The 26,265-nt window shown below is 38.9% G+C and overlaps 1 protein-coding gene across 2 annotated transcripts in view; it reads left to right on the top strand.

Moving 5' to 3' along the window:
- The window catches only part of DLGAP2 (DLG associated protein 2), a 454,788-nt gene that overhangs the window by 18,737 nt on the left and 409,786 nt on the right, over nt 1-26,265 (top strand). The window contains exon 1 of one of the 2 annotated variants that reach the window (XM_085217937.1): nt 17,507-17,616. The exons of the other annotated variant lie outside the window; for it this stretch is intronic. Within the exon in view, the coding sequence (XP_085074063.1) occupies nt 17,602-17,616 (15 nt within the window). The 5' untranslated portion in view covers nt 17,507-17,601. Of the gene's footprint in view, nt 1-17,506; nt 17,617-26,265 lie in introns of those variants that run through there. 2 annotated transcript variants of the gene reach the window in all.

The raw sequence follows: 26,265 nt of genomic DNA, 5'->3' as shown, positions 1-26,265 counted from the left end.
TAATGTTATTCACACGCTGATCACTCAGTTTACTGGGCAATTCTTTGAAATTCCTTTCTGTATTCAAAGGCTAAAAAATGATTTAAATATGAAGAAGACACAGCATGTTGCTAATTCACATTAAAGTGGATGAATATTTAAGCTTTACATTTGCTATGAAAACACAAGTGATGCATTGTGGGATATCTATAGCACTTGCAAAAGTATATTCAGTGATTCACACAGTGTTTTTCCTAAGGAATAAATAACCTAAGTAAGGTCAGTGTAGCTGGAGAACATGGATATTCTGAAACCTACTCATTTTCTGTAGCCGCAGACACATATTAAATTGATATATGTATGTATATTTAAATATTTAAACTGAGAAAAGGTCAAATATATGCTACTTAAATGGGAAGGGCAAGTCCGTGAGTTCCAATGTGGATGTAGTGCCAGCTCCAAAGCCTTTTCCTAGTGAAAATGCGAGGCGAGAAGAAAGGCCAGAAATCTTAGCGGTCTGTAAGTGAGGGACTTCAGATGGAAGGGAAATGATAAACTGTGGGTGTTACAGGGAGAACATGAGTCATGCTATGAACCCAAGTGTGTCTCAGAATTTGCTTTATCTGCGCCTACTACATGAAGTGGAGCGGTGGTAAGGCAAACTGCACAGGAATTTCTCCTGTAGTCCAAAAACTGTGAAGCTGTATGAGGGTAATGCTCTGCACAGTGTAATAAACCTTCCTGTATCTGTGGATGAATGTATTAATTCTTTTGTTTAACGATTTTTCTTGTCACTTAGGTTGATGAGCATAACAGTTTGTCCCTGATGTATCTTGGGAAAATAGCAAGTCATCTTACTTATTTGGAAATGAAATGACTGGTATTTAAGTTAGGAGGTAAATATTACAAATTAACAAATATTTCAAACTGACCATATGGAAAGGAAGCTGTGTATTACATTTAGCACCACTCCAAAGTTTATTTTAAAACTTAATTGTCTGTAAACTCATCAAGGTTTATAGGACTTCATATACAACTGTGATTTTGGATAAGCCTATCTTCTCGACTTGGGCACTATGATTGTTCTACAGGGGGATTGCTTTTTTGTCTTGTATTTGTGGAGCCTTTTTTTTTGTCAGAAAGTAAAAAGGTTGAGATGATAGTAAATGCTGCAGTCACCTTGTCCTTGCTTAGAAAAGTTGTAAGTAAATAATGAACGGGGACATGCTGAGCTGCTTGCTTGCTATGTGCACACTGCAACAGGTTGGTAGTTTCTTGTGCCATTGGTGTGGTATCAGAAGGACAATGCTGTGATGGTTGTGCTGGTAAATGAAAAACAGAGTTGTTACCTGGAGGCTCTGAATTGGGAACTGACACATTAGTAAAGCTGCAGTCCTGACACTAATTTCAGTGTGAGACTTATTAGTGCACACAAGAATGTGCGTTGTTATTTCATCTCTTAAAATTTGTCAAGCACTGCTGTCTTTCTCTAAGAAAAGTTTTAGATCGCTCCTATGTAATGTTGTGCCTTTACATGACTGCTTTTCAATCAAGGTGTTCCTGTCCTAAATGAAGAATAAAAAGCAGACTAGCAGCACAACCTTTTCAGTTTCTATTCAGATTTTCTCTCTAAATTTACCTTAGGATAATAAGAACATAAAATGCAGCTTTCAAAATCCAGAATGAATATGAATGTAGTAAAAAAAAATTACTCTGGAAGTGTTGATAGCTATTGTAAAAATTGTGAGTTGACAAAAGAAGCCTGCACTGTATGAAAGATAGGGAAACAGCTCAAAATATGATTGGGTTAATAAAAGAGTTTAATGCAGCACTAAGCTTCATCAAATGAGAGCTTACGTTGTCTACAAAACCTTTTATTGTATGGCTTTAGGCACTGTTCATCCCTCCTCCATTTTCCATCTTTGTTTTATTTTCTCATATTCCAGTTACACACTCAATCATCCAGTTGCATTCCACTCACTGAATAGAATAGAATAAAATAGATGCAATACAGCAGTTCAACTTGAAGGGACCTGCAAAGACCATCAAGTTCAAATGCCTGACTACTGCAGGGCTTACCAAAAGTTACAGCACAGTAGTGAGGGCCTCATCCAAACATCTCTTGAGCACCAACAGGTTTAGGGCATCAACTCCCTCTCTAGGAAGCCTGTTCTAGTGTTTGAACACCCTCATGCTAAAGAAATTTTCCCTGATGCCCAGTCTGAACCTTCCCTGGTGCAGCTTTGTGCAGTTTCCATTCTGCCATCAGTTCCCAGGAGTTGAGCCTTCTGTACCTCCCTCAGCTTCCCCTCCTCAGGGAACTGCAGAGAGCCATGAAGTCATCTCTGGGCCTCCTCTTCTCCAGATTGGATAATTCAAGTGCTCTCAGGTCTCCTCATAGGACCTGCCTTCCCCTGCTCTTACCTCCAACTTCTTCCTTCCCAGTCCTCATCACTTGGTCATGCTTTCTCATCTGGAAGTTTCTCTGTGAACGATGCCCGTGTATTCTCCTAAAGGACCTGTGACTGGAAACACAGTTTTCCCTGCATCAGAAGGAGTTATGTTTTGGTCATTATTGACCAACTGCCATTGTAGCTCAGGTCCAAAAGATGGCAAATGAGAAGCTGACTTGAGAGGAAGCTGAAGATTCAGGATATAGATAATATGGCAAAATTCAGAAAGTTTTTTGTGTGGCCTGGACTTTTACACATGAGTAGCCTCATCCATATAGTTCTTCTAAAGATTTCTGTGTCTCTGCTGATAAAAAAAATACTATCATGAACATAAGATTAGTAAAAAAAAGTTATTTGATTTTAATAGCTATTTCAAAGAGTGATCAGAATATAACTGCTGGTTAGGAGGATCTGACACCTTCCATTACTGACTGCTGAATGCCAGGAATATGTATCCAGAGAAGGATAATTCTTTGCTTTCCTTAAGAGGCTCCTGCTAACTACTGGTGAAAGTGGAACACTGGTGTATGTGGGCTACTGGCCTGAGTTGGTGTATTCATCCCTGGGTAAATCTTCTAAGGATGTGGACATTGGCCAAATCCTCAGTTATTAAAAAAATTATATTTGTAGTAAAGAAATTAAAGCACTTTACATAAATTGAGTTTCTGTCTTAACATCTTGTATTTCTTAGAAAGTATCAAGCGTGTATAGGAACTTACAGCATTTAATTCTAGCCTTTAGGAATGACTTGCATAAAGAGTATTGGCTTCCCAGTCAATAGCTTTGAAAACTACTGATCAGCAAGGAAAGTGAATTATCAAAACTGTTTCAGTTACTGTATCTGATACAAGCCTTTGGCTTTCTAAATCTGTAATTACATGTTGTTATCCCTTTACTGATTAAAAGCTTATCTCTTAGAGCTTTTCCATTTGTATTATTGGAACATAGATTTCAGTTGATTTCCCTGGTAAACTTTAGAGATTTTGCAGCTGGGTTTTTGGTGAACCGCTTCTGAGCTTCTGGCCTAGATGTTGGGCGTGCTTGTGTTGTTTCATTGTCTTGTCTTTGAAGTAACATACTGTACCCTCACATGTATTAGTGAAGTGGGGATCTTACTATCCTTAGCAACATCAAAGTTTCCTTAATCATTAACATGTTTTTCTGTAGAGTGACATTTAATTTGTGCACTGAATAAATGAAATGGGAATCCTACTGGTTATCAGACAAGTTATTGTATAAGTTAAGTTTGCAATCTAACATATTCAGAAGAGCCTAAATAAAGGCATTTCATGTTCCCTGGCTTTCAAGTTGCTGTAACTCCAAATATTTTATTTTACTTTTGTAGATCCTTCTGGCTTCTAAATATGTTTTTGATGAATATTGCATCATTAGCACATATATTTGCTACCACACACCTTTATCATTCATGCTTAAGAATTAAATTCATCCAACAGGAGAAGAAGGCATTTGTTCCACTTAGACCAGCCATGGGGAGAAGATGGCTGATGATGGGAATCACGGGAAATGCATTCCACAGTAGCCACACACAAGCACGTGATGACACTGGGGGACACTGGCTACATGATGCAGTTATGCTGCATTTCTCTATTTTATTTGCTTTGTAGTAGTGCATATGCCTAAAGGTCCTGGCTGCATTTATTTCTTTCAACATGCATGAGTAACACTGTCTGAAAGACAAGCAGTGAGAAGGCAAACCTACTCAGAGAGAAGTGTGTTTTCTTGTCAAAAGCTTCAAAACAAGTGCCTTTTCCTCAAGACTGTGCCATGTCAGACAAGGCTGGAAATGTGTCATCAGGCTGTGCAGCCCTGCTCCACAGGACTGCAGAGGTGATGCTGGGACCGATGGGGCTCTGCTTCCCAGAGCCATGCATCTGCTGTGCAGTCAGAGGAGCAGCCGATTAGCAACTAAACAGAAATAAGAAATGCAGCAGAAGCATTTGATAATTTTTAATCTTTTTCTTTTTTTCTGTTCTTTTTTTTTGCCTGACACATCTACCTCAATTTATCAGTGAGATGTTGGGATCAGCCCTCACCGAAACCAAGAATTTCAATAGCAGTGATTCTTTTAGGGATGCAGTATCTATGACTGAAAACAATCACTTGGATCACTGAAATAGCATCATCATTTACCACAATAAGACTGATTAAACCCCATTATTTTATTTTATTTTATTTTATTTTATTTATTTTTTTTTATTTTATTTTATTGTTAGTATTCTTTTTTGTCCTTATTTCATATTTCAGTAATCTGTTTTACATCCCTGCTACTTTAAGCGTTTAAAGCAAACTAAATTCATGGCCATGTCAGACTGCATTCCCCTTCCCTTTCCCTCCCATTTCAGTGCTGGCAGTATGCTTCAGGTGTTTCTCTAGGAAGAGAAAGGGCAGTATTCAATTCTTACTGTGCATAATCTTAATAGCTTGACTTAAATTGCCTTTTCCACGTCACAAGTCAGTGCTCAAGATAAGAGACCGTGAGTTGTTTTTCCCAGTTTCAGTAACATATCTCTCTTAAGAAGTGTTTTCAGGAACTGAATATTGCTCTGAGTAAAACATCTGTGTTATCTAATTGTTCCTAACCAATGTTGATTCTAAAGCAATATATGCATAATAGAAGTAAAATATTGAGAATTCATACCACTTAGACAGCAGTGCCCATTACTGTCTGAAATGGGGATGAGAAATGCCTGGGCATAAAGCACCTCCTTGATTTATGTGCCTGCAAAATTTTGAAGTCTGCTGAAAATCGCAAAGAGAACATTTCAAAGAAAAGGGCTAACATAATGCAGTGGAAATTAATATGTAATAGAATTGCAAGCGTTACTGCTTCTTCCCTGTATCTCAGAGTCTGCAGAAAGTTAGCAACCAATACTGTCAATACTTGTCTTTGTGGAATTACCCACTGAAATGAATTAACTCTCATGGTTTATGTTTGGAACCACTCTCTGTAAATGCTGCTTCTGTGTCCTCAATTTCACAGTCTTTTTTTTGTAGTTTCTTGAAGGCTTTTCTTGCATCAGAATTCCTCTCCTGGACCTCGTGGCTTATACCTTAGAGTTCTCTATTGCTTTTTATCTTTTCAAGCAGTTTTGTTGATATCTTGACAAGTCTAATTGACATCCTCAATTCCCTTGGGCAGGGTGCATCTCTGTGAGGAAATTCATTCCTCTTACTCAGAGTGGTGCCATGGGAACTTTGTGTTTTCATTGCTTCTCTTTCTTTCTATTCCTTTTGTAGGAATATCCAATCTTGTTTATAAATGGCCCATATCAAATGGTGCTTCTGCTGCATAACATATTGCAACCACCACCTGGAGAAGTGTGGGGATAGCCTAGACACCTACTGCTGTCACTCTGCTTGGAGTATTGCTGTGGGGCAGGTGTAATGCCAATTGCACTTATAGGACATAGCCTAGAAAGGAGATGACATAGTACAGTAGAGAGTAGAGCTTTACTGAATCAGAGATTTAAGGACTAGTAAAAGTACTCCTGTGAATATGTAAACTTGCCTCCTGGATGTTGCTGGTGAGGGACCAGTGGTCCTCAGCCTATGCTCCTCCCAAGACTGCCTCTTGTTGCTCATGGAAACTTGTAATTATAAAGTCTACAACTGAGGCTGCCAGAGCATATTATGGCATTTCTGGAACTGGTTACCAATTATCCATCAGGCAGCAAAGAACAGGAAGTTCCTCCCCTAAAATTTAATCCAGGAATTCATGCCTGAAGTGATCAACTTCTTGGAAAGAAAAAAAAGAAATTATTATTCTACAGATAGAAAAAAAACAGAGCAGCCAGAGATATAATGAGAGAAAATAGAGAAGGGGATGAAGTAGGTGATTTCCTTTTCCAAATAAAAGAAATTAAAGCAGACAGTAACTATGGAGTAATAATAAAGAGAAGACAATCCTGTTCTGAGCAGAATACTCAAATGGGCTTCTGATTCTAAGTTAACCACGTGGCCGCTACTGGTGATATGGTTCTCACAATTCACTGGTTGGCACTTTTCCTTCCCATATCTTACACGTCCCTCTTCTTTTGGTACATAAGCTATAATTACAGAAATGCAGTGCAACAAGTAGAGTTGTATCCTGTGTCTTGTTGTATTTCTTGCACTAACATACACTAAATACTACTAGAGGACTATTCATGATTATAACATTTCCCTCTTGTTTTAGCATGTCCTCGTGCCATAGCCTAAGAAAAGAGAGGAGTTTTACAGCTCACTTTGGAGATTAATAGATCTGAGCTTTTAGAATTTTTTGGGGTAAATGAATCCCAAAATGAGACCCCCATCACAAAAAACATCCTTTTCACTTATATCATACAAACAGTTGAGCATCTCTGTGGATCTTGGCTGTGCTGGATTTCACAGAATTGCAGAATCACAATTTCATAGGGACAGAAATAATTTCTTAAGCAATATGGTTCCAAATCACACAAGGCATAGGTTGCAGCCAGCAGTTGGTTCCCAGCTTGAGATATATTGTATTTTCATTACAATATAGAAAATATTCATGTGCTTCCCTTCTCTTTAGGAGAAGTTTCAGATTTAGGCCACAGGACTCTTTCTCTTAAATGTGCCTGGTCACTTGTGACAGAAGATATTTGTATGAATTTCTTCTGCTGGGGTAGCAGGAAAGCAGGGTTTTGAGATGGCATAAAACACTGCCAGGTGTTCATCAGCCTTTTTATTCTAGACTGCCATTTCATGTGATAATTTATAGCCCCACTTCGAAATTCCCTCCTCTGCCTTTCCTGTTTTATCACACTGATTTGGCTGTGGGTGTTGGAGGGGGACAGCTGTTGAACCTCTCCTGCTATATGGCTGTTTGGTTAGGCAAAGTGGGTCTCAGTTTAATTCAATACCTGCAACTCTGTGACCAAGATACTGAATAGAGCATTTTCTGTTAAATTTGAATGTCGCGTTTCTGAGCGCCAGGTAAGGCACTCTGACGTCAGTGAGAAGTCTTCCACTGATTAGGATGGCCCTTGGATGTAGCCCAGAGCCTTCAACTAAAGTGGATGTAGCTGTGTTTTAATAAGCAGATGATTACAGGTAAATACTCGCAATTAAATGAGAACTAAATAGACTAAATTATTCTCAGAGGTAATTCTGTTGTTTTCAATAAAGTTATACCAATAACTGATTTCACCCAATATTTTATTTATAGCAGAGCTCATGAAATGCTAAATATATTGGTCACATTAGTGAAAAACAAACAGGCCTCAAATTTGTATGGTCAAACAGTGTAATTATGAATGCTGGAACTGACAGCTAAGCTTAATGTGGAATACTGAGCACTAACTAAAAATGCATAAGTGAAACACTTTGTTGAGAGTACATACTGTACGGAAACTGGAACATATTTTTGGACAGCATCCCTGGCTTTGCAAATCAGATGCTAAGATTCAGCAAAGATGAGTCTTGAAGGTAAGGAACACTCCAGCAGAAAAAAATTGTAATAGGAGCGTTAGTCATGGATTACATTGCACTGTGAATGAAGAGTCAGCTGAAATAATTCAAGATTAACAAAAGTATTTAAATAATCTCTAACTCAGGATATTAAAGCAATCTACTGGCCATTTAATTTACTGTATGACTGACATTAATCTGAATAAAAGTGCCCATAGTGGTGCTGCGACTGTAATTGTATTGACCAACTTGGCCAAAACCAAATCCTGCCAGTGTCCTAACAGGAATCTATAGAAGAGGAGATCCCACACAGAAACAGAATTTAAGTGTCTTACATAACCAAACCTTATTATTGAAGGTCGTATCTCCTTTAGATCTGCTTTGTCAAGACCCAGTAGAGAGTTTGGTATGTAATGCACACACATGTGCTAGCATTATACAATAAATTAACAAAATATTTTAAAATGCTATGTGCATTTGAAAAGGTTTCTCTTAATAGAGCAAAGCATATTTTTCAAACAGTCAGTGCTTGATTGCAGGTTTAGGTGATTAGGAAGTTATTAGAAAATACTGAGAAGATAGTAGTGCTTAGCTATGTAAAGATCTAGATGAAAAATGTGAAGTGGAACACAAAAAATGAACATTTTTACTCTCTTTCAGTTCTTCTTATGAAAATGAGAACATTAGGATTTACAGGGAGCAGAGGTGCTGCTTTTGCCATCCAACTGAATAATTATGTTGAATGCTGATGTATGGCTTTGCTTTAAAGAAAAACCACCACGCTCACCAGAATTGCTATCAAAGATGAATTATGTGACTGATATTCTGGCTAATGTCCATTAAATGGGGGCAGCCACACTTTTCTCTTTATAGATTCTAATACATCCCTCCTAGGTAAACAGCTATTATATTCACCCACCAAGCCTCCTACTCTCTTATAACACACCTTTAGCTCAATGTCAAAAATATCTCTGGAGTTCACGTGATTTATTTTTGCACAGAAGGTATTCAGAAACAATTGGGAGTTCTTTGTTTTTGTTTCACACCATTTTTTTTCTCATTAACCAGTACGGGAAGGATGAAAATATGAAGCCTTCGTGTCTGATATGAATGATTTATAGTTTTTAGAACCTCTCTTACCATTAAGGACTATTATTGTCATTTTTGTTGTTGTTATATCAATTATTGTTGTTATACCATTCCAAAGACTGTGTTACCATAGCGAAAAAAAATCATCCATGTCTTTAAGTAAGTAGACCATCATATATATCGTATAGACAGAGGACTACAAGAAACAGATGGGTCTGCAGATTTCTGTGAAGTTTCTGGCCATGAGTCCTTGCTTAAGACTGATGACACAGTTATGGAATTAATAGTATCTCTGTCCCATTTCTAGTCCCTCTGGAGCCAGTCCTCCAAATGTCAGGTCGTATGCCTGTTCTGTGTCAGGATGTAAACTCAGCCTTTAACCTACATTGCTACCAAAATCTAGGTGCCATTCCAGCTCTTTTGCTTTTATTCAAGTCTGTTTGAGTGCTTCTGCATCTTCGTTTTGCTACTCTGCAGCTACCACATAGGAAGCATTTAGCAAGTGAGATGAAACATTAGAAAAAAGTACTTTCAAGACGTAGCAATTTCACCCATTCATCTCAGCGAGTGTTATCTTATCCTGGGCTGCACAGGCACGTTAGAATGACTTTTTTCTTTTTTCAATGGAGAAATCTAAGTCATTACTTTAAGGTTAGATATTTTTTGTGTCATATTTCCTAATGTTTCTAGGCTCTTCTCAGTGATTTTACTTCCTGTTCTCCCCTTACAACTCTGTCTTCTCCTTCCTGCTCATCATGGGTTGATTCCCAAGCAGCCAGACCACACGCATCGTTTGGGTTAGCACAGTTCTCAGCCCTATGTCTTCTCCTGCACTTTTGGTCCCCTTCCCAGACCTCTGCTTTGAAAAAGAGAGTTTGAAAAAGAAAACAAACAACATTTTCAAGTAAAAGCTTTACTTTCACGAATGGCAGAATGGCTGAGGGGGCAGGGACCTCTGAGTCCATCCGGCCCAACCCTGCTCCAACAGGATCACCCAGAACAGGGTGTCCAGGACCACGTCCAGGTGGCTTTTGAAGATCTCCGAGGAGACACCTCAACCTCTGGGCAACCTGTACCAGTGCTCCATTATCACACTTATCTCAGCTGGATACCGCCAGAAAGAACCTGGCTTCCATCCTCTTTGTGCCCTTCCTTCAAGTATTTTTACATGCTGATGAATCACTCATTGAGCCTCCTCCATTCTGAACAGCCCCAGCTCTCCCAGTCTTTCCTCATGGAGAGGTGCTACACTTTTTTCACCTTCTTCATGTTGCACTCTTTCCAGTATGTCCATGTTTTTCTTGTTCTGGGAGGCCTACAACTGGACTCAGCTTTCCATCTTCGCATGTCACCTTACCACTGCTGAGTAAAAGGGAAATTTGGCATTGAACTTCTTTGCTTGTTGGCTGACAACTTAATCTAAGAGTGCACAGTTGACATGGTTGCTCATTAGCTTGTTAAGCCCATTTAACCTTAAAGGCCTTTGTTTGTTGCTTGTGTCTATGGGAAAATGAATTGGAAGTGCTTACTACTCCCTGATGTTCCAACTCATCAACTCACAGCTACATTTTGGACTAGGGTCCACATCCACTGTGGAATGTGGCCGCAATGCTAACACAGCACTGGTTAGGAAATTTTAATGTTATTTTTTTTCTGTGGGCCAAGTGGTCACAATATGGCGACAACTAGTTGTACTTCTGAAAGAATCCTTTTCCAATTATTCTGACGCATAAACTCATTGATTCTTAAAATGTCACTAGAATTGCTGTATCATTCCTCCAGCCTAGAGAGGCTTGTATTTCAGTATTTTTTAATAGTTTTTTCTTAGACTGTATCTTTAAGAGGATAACAAAGCTTTCCCTTGACTGATGCAAGAGGCTGTCCCCGGATCTTTCTGTTTTCACTTCAGTGAGATAAAGGAGTACAAGCTTCAACCAATATAGGCAACAGCGCAATTTCCAAGTGATCTTATACAATTGTGCATTGCTTAAAATCCTTTTCAGCAATGATATTAAGGTCTCGGAGTGCCACCTTGGCACAAAAATACCGGTAGGAGAATAATTTTATTTGGTATTTTTTTCTCTGTCTGTTCTTCACGGCTCCTGTTAGTTTGTGGAAATTAATAGGCTGGAATGGAAAATGTTGCTCTTTATTCTCCCCTGTTCAGAGAGATTCGTGTTCTTTCTTTTCCATGCAGAAAGAGGAAAGGAAGAAAAATACCCCACACTTCAGTGGGCTGGCTGGATTCAAATACCAGCCACTGTTGCCCTTTCATTGGTGTTCAGCAGTCTTTGTGAGATTGTTTTGGGAGCCTCTCCAGCACATGAATTTGCAATCTGCTGATACATATGCCACAGAGTTGAAAGTGTTTTTCATTTGTGAGGAACCTCTCAGAGCATCTTCCTGTGCTGATTCAGACCTCTACCAGTGTTGCCCCTTACATTTCATCCATCTTCAGTAGCTGAGGTGGTGCATCACTGCTGCTAGGTAACAAACTCATCCTGCAGATGAAATTGCTGTGTCTGTAACATTAAACATTTTACTACTTTCATAATTACAGCATCAAACAGTTATTGTATAAAAGCTTGCTATTACAACCAGTTAGGAAGGTACATACAAAGTTATGCTACTTCCGATATACTCACACTTCAGTGTCAATAAAACATTCTCTTAAATGAAGCATTTCCAAGTCAAACCAAGGTCTCCGTGGAGTCCTGAGGAAAAAGATTCTAAGCTGTTTATTAAAAAAACACATCCGTTTCATTAAGAGTTCTGCGACTCCTAAAAGTTGGTTTCTCTTAAGATGAAAATAAGTTGATGTAAAGAAGTTAATATTTCGAAGTCAGTATTTTGAAAACACCTCCCTCAACCTCTCAATCTCTCTTCTGTTTATGACAGGTGGAGATCATCTTCATATTATTTAATATAGCATTAAAAAAAAAAAGTGAGGGTGGAAATCATTGCCATTACAGCCTGAAATCCGCATGAGAACAGTCTCTCTTTCCTCTCTTTCTCTGTTTTTCAGAAAACTTAGTTAATTTGCTTTCCTGAATAAGTTGTCCCATGATATGACTTAACAGTTGTACTGTACTTAACAGCTTAAAGGTTTTTATGAAATATTTTACATATGCCTTAAACAGCACTGAACAATTCTTACAAGCTGCTGTCAAGTTAATACTGAACAGTAAACAAAATTTTAAAGTTTTGTTCCAGACCTCAGATGCACATGCAGAGACAACAGTTACAGATTTATAACTACAAAGGTAGTTATTTATAACTACAAAGGTAGTCATCTTCCTTGATGCATAGGGATCTCCCATTATGAAAGAAAAATAGTTGCCATGATTATCTCGAATATTTTTGTAGTTCAAGTAGACAAGAAAATCTTTATAAGCTTTTAAGTTCTTATATTCTTCAAGCATCTCTTCTATGGAAAGAATTTTGAGTGAAGAGATTAGTTTTATATATGGAGAGAGTATAATGATCTGATGTTGTAGAATAACATCACAGAAATACACTATATTTATTTTATTAGCATTCACTTTTACACTGTTAATGAAATTCTATTCTACATAAATAAGCTTGATGTAGAGAAAAAATTTCAGACAACAACAAAAAGAATGCTGTTCACTCAGCTAATTAGTCTGCAGCAGTGTTGCAAACTCAAGGGATCTCACTTGTGAACAATAAAAGTGTGCCTCAAAGTTTCCAAGATACTTACTAGCTCTTTTTCTAAGTTCTTCATCAATAAATCCATTGAAGTGCAACATGGTTACTTGAGCAATGAGAAGTTAATAACACAGTTCCACTGTTTTCCAAAGAAAATGATTCCCTCTTCTCCCCTCCTCCTCCCCCCAACAATTAGCAGTTAATAGCTGATTTGTTTCTCACTCCTTCTGTTCAGTTTGGGTAACATTTAATACCCTATACTTCCTTAGCCTACAGTAGATATGTATGGGTAAATGGACAGTTGAACTGCTCTTTGGATGAATTGAAAAAATCTTCTGTATTCCCTATTAGCAGTGAAGGCATGCATTTCCTTTATCTACGTTATCACAAGTTGTGAAGTGGAAGAAAAATCTTTGATGCACAAGTTAAACATTACTGTTGCCTATTGATGCTTGTACTTTCTGATGCATACTATAAAATCATAGAATCATTAAGGTTGGAAAAGACCTCTTAAATCGTCTAGTCCAACCATCCATGCCCACTAAACGGTATCCCTCAATGCTACATCTACTGTTTTCTTGACCACCTCCAGGGACAGTGACTCCACCACCTCCCTGGGCAGCCTATTCCAATACTTCATCACTCCTTTTGAAAATAATTTTTTTTTAATATTCAACCTGAACCTGCTCTGGTGCTCTGGGTGCTCTGTAGTAACCTGTACCTCTCTAGTAACCAGGTACATTGGAGAAATGCCCAACCACTACTTCACTGCAGTCTTCTTTCAGGGAGTTGTAAAGAGTGAGTCTCCTGAGTCTCCTCTTTTCCAGATTAAACAATTTCAGCCCTCAGCCACTTCTCACAAGACTTGTGTTCCAGACCCTTTGTCAACTTCATTGCCCTTCTTTGGACATGCTCCAGGGCCTCAATGTCTTTCTTGTAGTGAGGGGCCAAAAACTAAACATAGTTCTGAAAATAGGGCTTCACAAATACTGAGTACTGGGGGCCAATTACCTCCCTGCTCCTGCTGGCTGCATTGTTTCTAATAGAAGCCAGGATGCTGTTGACCTTCTTGGCCACCTGGGCACACTGCTGGCTCACATTAGACTAAACAACAAAGAAATAGTCTTTGATTTGCACTTACAGTTAGACCAAAGCGTAAAATAATGCCCAAATGCACTATCTACTTTGGAAATAAAGCTGCAGACTGCAATGTTAAAAAATGAGGCTTTTAAAGTCAGTTTTTACTCTATATGTTGTAGTTGTACAACCTCAACTGATGATGAGATACTTTCCATTTCCTTTCATCTTTTGCATTTCCCACTTCATAATTCCCTAAGTTTTGTGTTAGTTCAAAGAATAATAAACGATTAGGTAATGTATTTGCTTAGAATAACAGGAAAATGTTGACACGTTTCAGAGTTCAATTCTTAGATGCACTGGTTGTATTAGTCTCAGTTATTATGTCCTTTAGTCTTCATATTTCAAAGGAAACTTTAACCAAATGACCCTCTATAATTACATCAATATTCTCCTGAGCCATCAGGGGGTATAGGATCAAGCAAAGAACATATACTGGACTGAAAGAGTACTTTGATTCTTATGCTGATGCAAAAGCTTTGATATAAGGACTTTGGAGGAATTCAATCTTGGCAGTTTGGAAGCATACTAATTGAAGAAGATTTAGGATTAAGAACTGGCTGCGCATATGCCTATGAGAAAACATTCCTCTCATTCCTAATAACTCTGGTTTTCCTAATTCATGACCCAAGAATTAGGAAGTTAATGGTTAAAATACACTTGGCTGTATTCTTTGCACAAAGGCATAGCATACGATTCAGTTGACTTAAAGCAGCACACTCACTTTTAGGCACCTTTGCCATTGGAGCACTTTGAGAGATCTCAGGGATGTCACTGTAAAAGACATGTGCTCTCTCATCCTCAACACTGCAGTTCCTTATTTCTAGTCCCATCTCCTGAGTCCTCACTCCTGAGATAAAACCCATGGAAACTTTATACAGCACCTGGAGAGAGAGGAGCATTTCAGAACTAGATGTGAAAGGCTAGCACGTTGAGCAAGACAGCTCAAGTAGCTCAGTGTGAAGCCTTGTTGAACTTGCCAAAAGGGATGCTCAGTGTCCTAAATAGATGTGACCTAAATTTTAGACTTTTGCAAGATTTAGATGCATATGGCAGAAACCTCCCTCTGCTCAGGATTTGAAAATATTAACTTCTTATAAGCACATATGGTTACGGCCTTTCTTTTGCTTTTTCTTTCTTTCTCTTCTTTTATTTATTGTTTTAATATGCATTTTACTTTGAAGTTTTGTTTTGAAACAAAGCCAATGCCCTACTGTGTTTTTGGTCCTGTTTTGAATTCTGGAGCATTCTCAAGAAGTGTCTTCTTGTCTTTTATTTTTCCTTTTTCATGAGAGAATTGGCCCTCACCTCCAAGAAGTATGCTTGAGGCTAAAGAAACATTCTCTGGACCTCTTGCAGGTGTTGCATCTGTTTGCTTGGGAGTCTGCTTCCTCATACTGATCTAGTGTAGGTGAGGTAAAGGCTTATAATGCTCAAAGTTCTCTTTCTTAAATAGCCCTGTAATGCTGCAAGGTCCCTATTGCAAAAAGAGCCTTTTGAAATACTTTTATGAATATACTGCAGTTTGTATAATTGTTAACAGAAGTGGTCCAGGTAAAACATTAGTCATGGATAGGGTTTTCAGTGATATTCTCAGCAAGAAGAATGTAAAATGTGATTTATGATATTTTTAATCTATTTTTTGTACATCATATAATGACATGTAAAATAGCCATGGTAGCAGGCAGCACTATGCTTCAAAGGCAGCTGAGTTCCAAGATGATAAAGATTTTCGTGTGGGTTTGCTCCCCTGATTTTAGTAGGTATGGCTCTGTGGGCAGCACACAAAATTTTGAGTCTGGGATAAAATTCTGAGAATGCCAAATTGTCACTTTAACCTGTAATGCTGAAATCTGTTTCCCATATAAACCAGCCTGATTTTTCTCTGTGAACCAACGCACAGCAAAGCAGTGGGGAAATAAGCATTGAGTAGGAATGCACACCACACTGCATAGACTAAAACTAGTGGGATGCGTGGATGAATTCTGCAACACCGTACAGACTGACTCGGTATGTACAAATAGTGCATATTAGAATGAGAGAAGATGAGCTGTAATTCACCGTTCAGTGCTGACAGGCGAGTCAAACTAACATTTCATTTCTAAAGACTATGGAAAAAATATTTTACTGGTTTCTGAGTACTGAATTAACTTGATTTGATTTGATTGTGCTAAGATAAAAAAAAAAAGCCCAATTTCTATTGTAAATCAAGCCGAAGAGCTTAGCTCTGATTTCAGTGGTAATGTATCTAACATAACTGTTTTTGGCTGTGTCTGTACTGCTGCATGCAGCCTCAGGATGAGGTCAGGACTATTGCTACAAACCCACTTGACTATAGAGCATCAACTGAAATCAGCCCTATGCAGCCCTGCGTTTTGGGAGAAGGAAAACCAGGTGATACAGTAGAGGTACTGCATTACTCAGTATTAAGGAGGAAAGCCAAAACTTTTAATTCCTTGAATGCTTTGCAAATAATGGTAGCTTATTTCTCAGCTAACTTTCCCTGCTTTGTAAGGACTTTCCAGGTCCTTTTGGGTCCAAGCTGTTAACATTTTCTTCCTGTCTCCTCACTTTTTAGCTCCTTTAAACAGAAACTTGGACAAATAGCTGCCAATATGTCAATATTATATTCATTGCATCTGCCATCAGGTTCCAGGGAACCCCTTCAGGGCCAGCTCTGTCAAGCTTCTGCTGGCGATAATCAAATCTTGCCATGAAATTCAGCTTCTGTTGTTTCATCAGTTAGTAAACCAAGCACAGGGTGTGAGCATATAATGCAATGAGCCCGAATTATGGCAGATTAATAAGCTTCTGCTTGTCAGTTAAGTTGCCGTGGTGTTCAGAGTGTTCCTTGGGTACCACTGGACCTTTGACACGTATTGATTTAACAACAGCACTATTGTCCAGACATGATCCCAGCTCATGTAAAAGTCAGCTATATGGGGCACACATTGTAGGTGAGTTTCAGGTACATCAGGTTCACAGTTTGCATCATTTCTTCATGTGTGTTTCCATTTGCAAATTTTCAGTCAAAAGTTAACCTTCCTGAAAACACACCCCTATTTATTTATTTATTTGCTTTCCTACCCAGTTATTTATTTTATATGCCAGTGCAAAACGTATCTGACTGTGCCAGTGATTTTATTGATATGATCTAGGAGATACTGGTTGTTAGAATCATTCTTTTAACTAATTTTTGTTAATGGCATGACTTTCCCTTTTTCCATTGTGGTACCGCATTTCTTGGCTTGTGTATAGGAGAATTAAGTATAGTAATAACTGCATTTTTCATTCAGTGGTTTTTTGATCACCTGCATTGTAGTGCTGATTGTCCTAAATAAGCTCATTTCTTTCTTTAGGTCTCATCTTTCTAGTAGATAATGTCCATTGTAGTTGGTGAATGAATAACTAGATGATAATTTCAGACCTTTTTCTTTATTCTTGTACCTTACATGTAAAGAGCAAAAGATCATTATAAACCTTAACAAAATAGGATAGCAAAAGTGAGTACATCAGAAAGGTTTTATGCTAGTATGACTGTTATGTATTTCTGTGCATGTTTCATTCTACATTTCTGTACTTAACTAAATTAAAAGCTGCCTGGGATCATGTTTTTGTTTTTGCTGTATATGCATGCCACATGAATTTAAAGCCCTTCCCTTTTTCTTCTTTCTTTCTTTTTAAGGGGGTGGGGTGTTCTGCATTTTTATTGCATTTTCCCCATTCCTATTCATTCCTTATCTTAGGATTTCTCATCCTCTGAAGCACGAGAGTAGCTACCAGGAGCTCACCTACTGCTACTACATGGGACTGCCTGCAGCGGGCACGAGGCTTAGACATTATGGGGACAATTCAGGTACTGCTTAAGGGCAAAAGCCTTTCTTTCTGACAAAGATAGTTGCCTCGGAATACAGTGTGAGCTTCGGGCCGTGGCATGATGGTGGAATGCAATACTGCCTCTAGGGTAGCGAGACCTAGAAGTCATTGCTCCTGGGTATTGCTTGTCACTCACTCCCCTTGTAGTGGCATTCCCAAACCTCCCCAAAACCTCCTTCCTTGGCCCTCTGCCATGGAGGAACTCACCAAGCACACCCCTTAAACATTCCAAATTAAATTTATTGTAACTATCCAAGAGCAGTGTGACAGGGCTTCTGGTGGGGCTGTAAGCCTTGGTGACCACTGGGCAGCCATGTGGCAACTTACCCCCCACCCCACCATGTGCCTCTGAGCCAGTGCCTCCTGTGGCCTCTTCCAGCACAGGTCCAGCTTTGCAGAAGTGACAGACTGTGGCCCAAACAGGCTTTGTGTGTGGCTGATTGTGCGCCTTGACTGCCGGCAGCCAGCCCTGCGCGTTACAGTGTTTTCCAGAAAGCTCCTTGGCTGCTTCAGTGCAATGAAGTTTTTATGGCTAACACTTCAGTATGGCAACAAGCTAACAAACAGAACAATTCTGTTAAAAGTAGAGGCAATTAACATTCATGGAAAGAAATGCATTGAAGTTGTCAGCTTTCAGGCGAAGAATATTACAGCAATGCCCTCTAGTGTTGCTTTCGTTAAAGTGTGAATGAATGATCACGCTGTACAGAAGGCTCCATCCTTCCTTCTCCGCTTGCAAGAATAAGACAGAGAATGCACAAGGCAAAGATCAAATTCATAGTACTTGACCTTTACCAAGCTGGATATTCTTTGCCTGAAAAAAATAGAAGTATGAGCTGATGTGTGTGTTACTTATCTGTACTACATTTTCTTTAAAGTTGAATGAATAATTTTATGAAATACTAATAATTTCTTAGTGCAAGATTATGTATTTTTTTCCTTGAGCTTACAGCTTAAGAAATAACAAGGAGCTTTAAGCCTTAAGTCCATTTTAAATGTTCGTGTGCTGCTGGGATTTGATTTAGCTTTATTACATTGCATGAATCAATATGTTCCTGTAATTCTGAAAATGCTCAAACTGAGTGTAGGCTTTTTTTATTTGTTAATACTTAATTAGCAACAGCGCTGCAAGTAGAAGAGCAGGACCTGAAATTGAATCTTGGGTTATGGTATCTGATGGAGTGTGTTATAAACTATATGAACGATAAATAACATCAGGTATTGCACAGTATACACACAGCAGATTTTATACAGCTGTACAGGTTCCATTTTCTCTCTGTGGTCATCTTTTGTTGGTTAACATTTCCACAGTCTCCATGTACTATAACAGCATGTCTAAAAATACGGATGAAGGCTTCATCCCCAAACTGATCACAGAACAGTTGTTATGCGACATTTACAAAGCCTGCTTAAGCCGTCTGTTTTCTGGGCTTTGACTTCATTTTCTAATTAAACATTGTGAAAATACAACAGTGAGAAATGAATAACAAAAGTGAAGAGGTGATGGATACAGCACAAAATGCAGTTTAAGCTATTTACCTCGTATACTTTAAGAATGTATTTCAACACCAGAAGTGTTTCTGGAGGAATTAAGGTGGCAATGCAGGAATTCCATAGAAAGAAAACTGAGTATGCAAAAGGAAGTAAATCCAAACTCATCTTTTCTGATCTCTTGTTTCAGACTGTTTGCAGCTTAATATTTCCATTATAGTATGCATTTGGTAACTTTAACATACTGAAGGGTATTAGTTTTAACAGCTCTTGATCAGTTTTGCAAGTAAACTGTTGGTACTATGAACAGGCTCCTTGAAATGTAAATGTGTGTCCCTGTAAGGAGGTAGTTATATGCCATAGGTAAGGTAACCCACTAAGAAATAAATTGAATCATAAAGATCACGATCTTTTCCAAATCTAGCAATTTAAAATACTTGTTTGAGTGTAAGGTAGTTATAATTTTGAAAGCAATCTTCTTTGTTCCATGCCTTCTTTTCTCATATTTCTTTTATAGCCACTCTTGCTGACCTAAATGGAAATCTTAATATCTTCAATGCTGTTTTTTTTTAAGATGCTCTCCTACTTAACTAACAAATGTAATGGGTTCTCGGGAATAGACAAGCTACAATGTATGATGATCTCTAAAATCATGCTTTCAGTGTACAGTAGCCTTGAAACTGCATTTTGTTTAGTTTTGTTTTTCAGTGTAATTTTGTTCACCACCAAACACTTGGTAAGTACAGCTCTAGCAACTTATTTGACAAAATATCCAGCATCTACTGTATTTATAGGTGCTTATCTTGATGGAGCCACAATGCCCAGCACATACTGCTAACCACAGCAGTAGGAAACCTATGTCTTCGTGAAAAGACTAAGGATCAAACCTGTGTTCTCTGATTGTTTAAGCTGAGCGTAAATAACTCACGGATCTCCCATTGTTTGTAAACCATTTTGTACCAAAGCAAGTGATTCTGAAGCTGTCACTGCACTTGACTGCATATAATAACAGAACAAACTTTAGGGAATCTCCCCTAAATATTGCCATTGCTAGGCTTTTCTAAAGGAAAAGCAAGGACAATTGTTCCCATCTGAATTCTACTTGATGTTTTCTCGTGGTGGAAGGACATGGAGGAGGAGAGGTATAAATTTCTATAGGAATAATTCCTGCCTCGGAATTATAAAAAAATAGTGATGAAAAACAGGACAGTGGTATAACACTGTCTTCTTCAGGTGCTTTTTTAAAAGCACCAGCTAAAACTGGGGACAGGAAAAATGTATTATATTTGCTTTTTTGCGATTATAGTACTGAACCTTAATCTTGCAAGCAAATGAATTTATTTTGTAAGAGTAATTTTTTTTTTTCCAGTAGAAGTTTATGCAAATAAAATATTTAATGAACTCTCTATTTAAATATATGAATTAAAACTGTGTGCAAAGTGCTGTTTGCACATCAATAATTGCCTTGTGCCCAACTGCCAGCCAGGCTAAACAGCTTAACAAACACTGAAAAGGGGCTTAGTTGCTTTCTTCACCTCTGCTCTTACTCCTTGACTACAGCATGTAGTTTTTGCTTTAAAATGTATTTTTCCTTCAGGGTAACTAATTGACACAAGCCAACCTGAGATGAAGTCAATGTAGGAAAACCCTGGGGGTTTTTGTCAAAGGGTAAAACACCATGAGGACTGGTTGATCTGTGCCTGTGGCTGACCTGGCCCAGATTACCTTACAATGCAGCTGAAGAGCTTTTTCTTCAGTGTAGCTTTATGGTTCATTTTATAGTTACGTTTCAAAGTCAAATTATATCTTTTCTGACTAAGGAAAGAAACGTTTACAGAAACTTTTCTATAAGAGCTCATGACACCATTGCCATTGAAAGTGGAGCATTAATATGTGTCTCCTTTTGGTTAGGCTGTTGAACTGTAAGATTTTAAATTTCAGCAGAAGTAACTGATTTCCAGGACGAGGGATGTGGGTGTTATTTATCCCCGAGGTTGGCAGAAAGCACTTGTCCCCTCAGGTGTGCATACTGCAGATTTCAATTACAGATTTGTTTATTTACTTCTGTTGTGTTCAAATCTGGTCACACAAATGAACCACAAATCCAAATTACAGAGAAAACTGAGCCCATTAGTCACCAATTCCTTTTAAAAATGAAAATGAATAGTAAAGAAACAAGGCTACAGCTCATATAGCACTGATAAATAGCAAGCAGTCATTTCACTTTAACCCAAGATAGCTGGTTATCTGATTTTATAGAAAAACACACAAGCGAGTAAAAGGGGGGAAGAAAGATATGGAAAAAGTTCCCGAATAACCATCAGTTATGTAGTCAAACAGACTGGAATGCTTCAGACTAGGAAAGAAGCACCTGAAAAAGGTCTGAAAGTTGCAAGTGATAGGAAAAATGTGAACAAGGAGAGCTCCTCTTCCTCTCCACATGGGTAAAGTGAGCACCAGCTACAACTTACAGGTGGTAGGTTCACAATATGAGAAGGGTCTGCATGTAGGATGTTCTTCAAACTCCTTGTGTTGAGACCTTTCGGGTGCCAACAATTTCAAATCAAACTGATTCAAGGGAAGGTCATATTTGAAGGGCTATTAAACACAGTGGGATCAATTCAGGTGTGTTCACCTGTATCTTGGTGTCTTTTGAAATACTTGATGTTGTCCATGACATCTTGCAAGGCTAGTACTGGGTCTGTGGCTTCTACAGAGGGAGCTGGAGGTCAGGTGTGCTATCATTTGGACACCTCATACAGCTTTCAGTGCTTGTGAGGTACTACCCAAATGGTCCTCTAGTGCTACCTCTGGCTGAGCCTGTGGTTGCTGGAGGTGAGGGAAGTGTCACTGATTTATTGTACAGATCTCATCGTCTTTTGGCCATGGCCTCATTAGACAGTAGGAAGGGTGACTCCAGTCTTCTGAGTAGACAAGTCATGCAGTGACAAACACACTGTCAGTGACCTCCTGTAGCAGTACAGCATTGCTGGCTCTGGGTGCAGTGCAGAGCTGTTTTGGGCTGGTAAGCCAGTGACACCTTGTGTCCAGGCAACACAGACACCCTCGTGGCAAAAGGAGAGCCATGTGCCCAGCTTTGAGTGGCTCTGATGAGATTTGGCAGGTCAGCTTAGCTGACATGTTGTTCTCTGTAAAGTGATGCGACTGTTTTGCTGGCAAATAGTTAGCAAGTAAAGAAGGACAATTTAGCCTTAAAATGAAGCAAGTGCTGTTTTGTGACACGTACAGAAGAAGAGCTATTGAGCTTTGTGTTCTGAGTAGTGAAATAAGGAGAAACACAGAAGCCATAGATTTTCATTTCCCAAATATATATTGGGTTGTCAGGAGATGTCAAATCTCTGAAATGTTTTCCTTAGGATTAGCTAGTTTTGTTGATTTGGATCAGATCTTCCTATTTTTCGTAACAATTTCAGTATAGAAGAGCAGATCGATTTTTCTGCAACATATCGAACAGTCAAACAGAAGTCTTCAGTGCATTTTCTGTTAGAGCAGACATTAGCATAGTTGAGTCATTTGGTCACTCTATCTTTCACTAAGTCACAGAATATTAGAACGTGAATTTGGAAAGGACCGCTGCATCCATCTAGACCAATCCCTGCTCAAGGAGGGACACCCAGAGCGGGGTGCCTTCAGAGCACCTTCAGAGGGACCTTCTGTGGGAACCTTCTGTGTTTCTCAGTTTATATCTATGCTTCTTGTCCTGACATTGGGCCCCACTGAAATGAGCATGGCTCTATTCTCTTTTCAGTCTCCCCTCAGATATTTGTAGACATTGATGAGTTCCCTCCTGATCCTCTTCTTTTCCATGCCGAACAGTTCCATCTCTCTCAGCCTTTCCTCATAAGAAAGATGTACCAGACTCAGCACTCCATTGGTGTCTTCATCAGGGCCGAGTGGAGAGGAAGTATCACCTCCCTCAGCGTGCTGGCAGTACTTTGCTTAACACAGCTAACAACACTGTTAGTCTCCCTAGCAGCAAGGGTGAATTGCTGGCTCTTGCTCAGTGCTGTGTTCTTGTGTTCACCGGGAGCCCTCAGTCCTTTCCTGCAGAGCTGCTTTCCAGCCGGCTGCTCTCGGCGCGTCCCGGTGCCTGGAGCTGTTCTGCCCCAGGTGCTGAACTCTGCTCTTGTTGAACTCCATGAGAATCCTGTTAATCCATTTCTGTAGTCTGTCGAGGTCCATCAGGGTGACAGCGTGGCCCTCCAGTGTATCAACCCCCATTTCCCAGTTTTTTGTCATCTGCAAACTTTCTCAGGGTTCACAGAAACCAAACCTACTATCTTAACACCATTGCTTCCCTATAACCAGTGGAGCTCAGAGGCAGAGAACCAGGACCTAATTTCCTTCTTAGTTCTTAATATATGGTGATATTTGGCTTACACAAATATTCCTGAGGCTATTTTAGGGTTTTACTGTTTTTCTTGCTACTTATTCACCTGCTTTTACCGTTCAGCTGTAAGTGCAGAGGAGGGTTGATAGCTTGTAAATGATCACTCTGCATCAGTCTTAGCCATACTGCCCTGAAAGAATAAAATTTATGTATGTATGTCACCTAAAAACAAACACAAACACCACTTTGTTTTGCATTGCTGTTACTTCCTTGTTGCAGATTGCTTGCTTTCTGTTTCTGGTGGCTGAACTGGAACTTGCTATCACAATGCAAGCAAACACTTCTATAATTAATGGTTGGCTATAGCCATTCTCACTTCTTCTGAGTCCCAAATCCTCTGTTATTGCTATTGTTTTTGCATTTACTATGTCATTCATGAAACACTTTCTGAGAGCTGTACACACTATGAACTATGTACGCACTTTGAGAGTCGGAAGGTTGGACTCCCACAACATTTCCTGAAATAGAGCTCTGCATAGTTTGTAACCAGTGCACATTATTTTAATGCAGTTAAACTGGATTGAAATTAACAAGTCCAGCTATATTGGAGTTTTATTGTCTCTCTGTTAAGTCTGTCTGATGTTTTATAAAACAGTGCATATTTCATATCTAATGTACAGTGACCCAGCTTTGCAGTCTAAGTCGTACTCCTAAGTTTTGATAAACTTTCTTGTTAGTATCTTACATATTCTCTCACAACTAACTAGTTGCCATGCTGCAAACTTTTTAAATAAACTGCTATGCTATAAGCTTTTTTATTCTAAGTGGTTATGAAAAATACGGTCCTAAACAAACACTAAAGAAAAGAAGTTCATGAAAAGCTATAGTTTTCTGAAATTGAAAGTTCGTCTTTAAACACGTGAATGAAGTGTGGCTTTTTTTCCTTATGTTTTTGGTAAATGTTAAGCAAGTTTATTAGAAAAGTGATTTTGTTGTATACAGTCAAGCTGCACCATTTGTGCAAATAATGTAAGCTAATAAATATTGTGGTTCTTGGTTGTTTACCTGACAGAATTTGATTATTTATTTGCAGAGCTAGAGGTTAGCTTTGCCCAGTTACGCTTTAGATGGGTGGCCAAGAGCTTTTTGCAGGATTACTTAGCTCAGTCAGCTACAGCTGCTAGACTGTGTAAGTGTGCATATATATGTGTAAATGTACATAAAGCATGCAGAGGCATCTGTCACAGAATTCAGCCCTAGTTCTCATCTATTTCTCTATGAGCTGTCTTCCTTCCAGTTATTATCTAGTCAATGAATGTAATATGCGATGTGGATTGCATGATATTTTCTTAAGCTTCAAATAAGGAAATTAGTTCTGAGTGGGATTTACCATTGTGGATCAGCAGATTTAGCCTAGAGTATGTGTAAATATATTTCTTAGTCCTTTTTTTCTGAGGTATGTGAACTATATATGCTAGAAGATTTGTAAAGTACAGTTTGATTGCCATCTGCAAATAGTGCTACCTTTTCTTATTTTATAGAGTGCCATATTATGCCATGCTAGAAATGCTAGCTAGTTCTTCTGCGAACAAAGGCATAAAGATGATGAGACCAGGTTATTGCAAGACCATCTTGATGAAATCACACTAAAAGTGTACAAATCTCAACAACTTGTTAAACAAAAACTATTAGGAATATTGTAAAAACTGAACCAAAACAACACAAGCAACAAACAAAGAAAAACAATGCCCCCAAATTCCCCACTGAGCTAGTCTAATGGGAATCAGAAAGTCCGGGCTCCTTTCAGTCATTTGCTGAATGGACTCTCAGTCCTGCTGTTTGAGGAAGGCTCTCAGGAGAAGGGAGAACAACTGCTACATCATTTGTAGGCTGCTGTGTTTGATTTCTGCACTACCATCTCCGTTCCCATGTTCGTATTGTGAGCAGCCGTCCCCACTCAACTGCACTCCAGCTGTGCTCTTCAAACACAGTTCCTTTCCATCAGTGCCCAAATTGCTTTGTATATCAAGGAGATGTGATGGAAATGGGGAATTATTTTGCAGCAGCTGAGGTCTCCTGCCTAAATCCTAGAATTTGTAAAACACTCATTCATTTGCCTGTGGGATTCATTCTGAGAAACTGCCTTCCCTTTAGCACACTGCACAAAAACAACCTGCCAGAGTGCAGATCCCTTCCCTAGCATTAAAACTACTACAGTGTTGCTAGCTAGATGGAACAATGCTCAGTTCCATCTTCTATCTGATGGGACACAGGCTCCATTCCCTCTGTCAACAGGCAATAGGTCTGACTTTCTTAGTTCTTTCTCTTAGAGGAAGTCCTTTGGAATTTCTTCTTTTGCGAGAGTAATGAAACGGCTTGTAGTTGAAGGTGTTTGTGTGGGCAAGGGAAAACCTTTGTTGACTCTGTGAATGCTTACTTCTTTGTACCCAATTAGCTCTGCTCATAGAGGAATAATTCATGTGCAGCTTTTCTGTTCTTCATATTTATTTGCTAAAGTCCAAAAAAAAGTGTTTTGATGCACCTCTCATTGCTGACTGAAATTTCAGATTTCTTATCTATGCTCACGATGTTCTGTGATGAGACTGAGGGATTCTGCTTTTTTTACTGATGGCCCCTTTTAAAAGTAAAGCCGTGAACAACTCCCCGAGTAAATGTCCTTTATATTGCCTATGCCCTTAGAGCAAAATTTTGTCTAGATTAAGAACTTTGCACTTTGAAAATTTCTTTCACCTTGGTTCACTTTCCCAGCGCCTTGCAGCTTTCCTT

Source organism: Meleagris gallopavo, chromosome 2 (genome assembly GCF_905368555.1).
Source record: "Meleagris gallopavo chromosome 2, MGAL_WU_HG_1.1, whole genome shotgun sequence".
NCBI classification, from domain to species: Eukaryota; Metazoa; Chordata; class Aves; order Galliformes; family Phasianidae; genus Meleagris; species Meleagris gallopavo.
The sequence above is the reverse complement of the archived record's forward strand: the minus strand, read 5'-3'. Positions and strand labels throughout refer to the sequence as shown.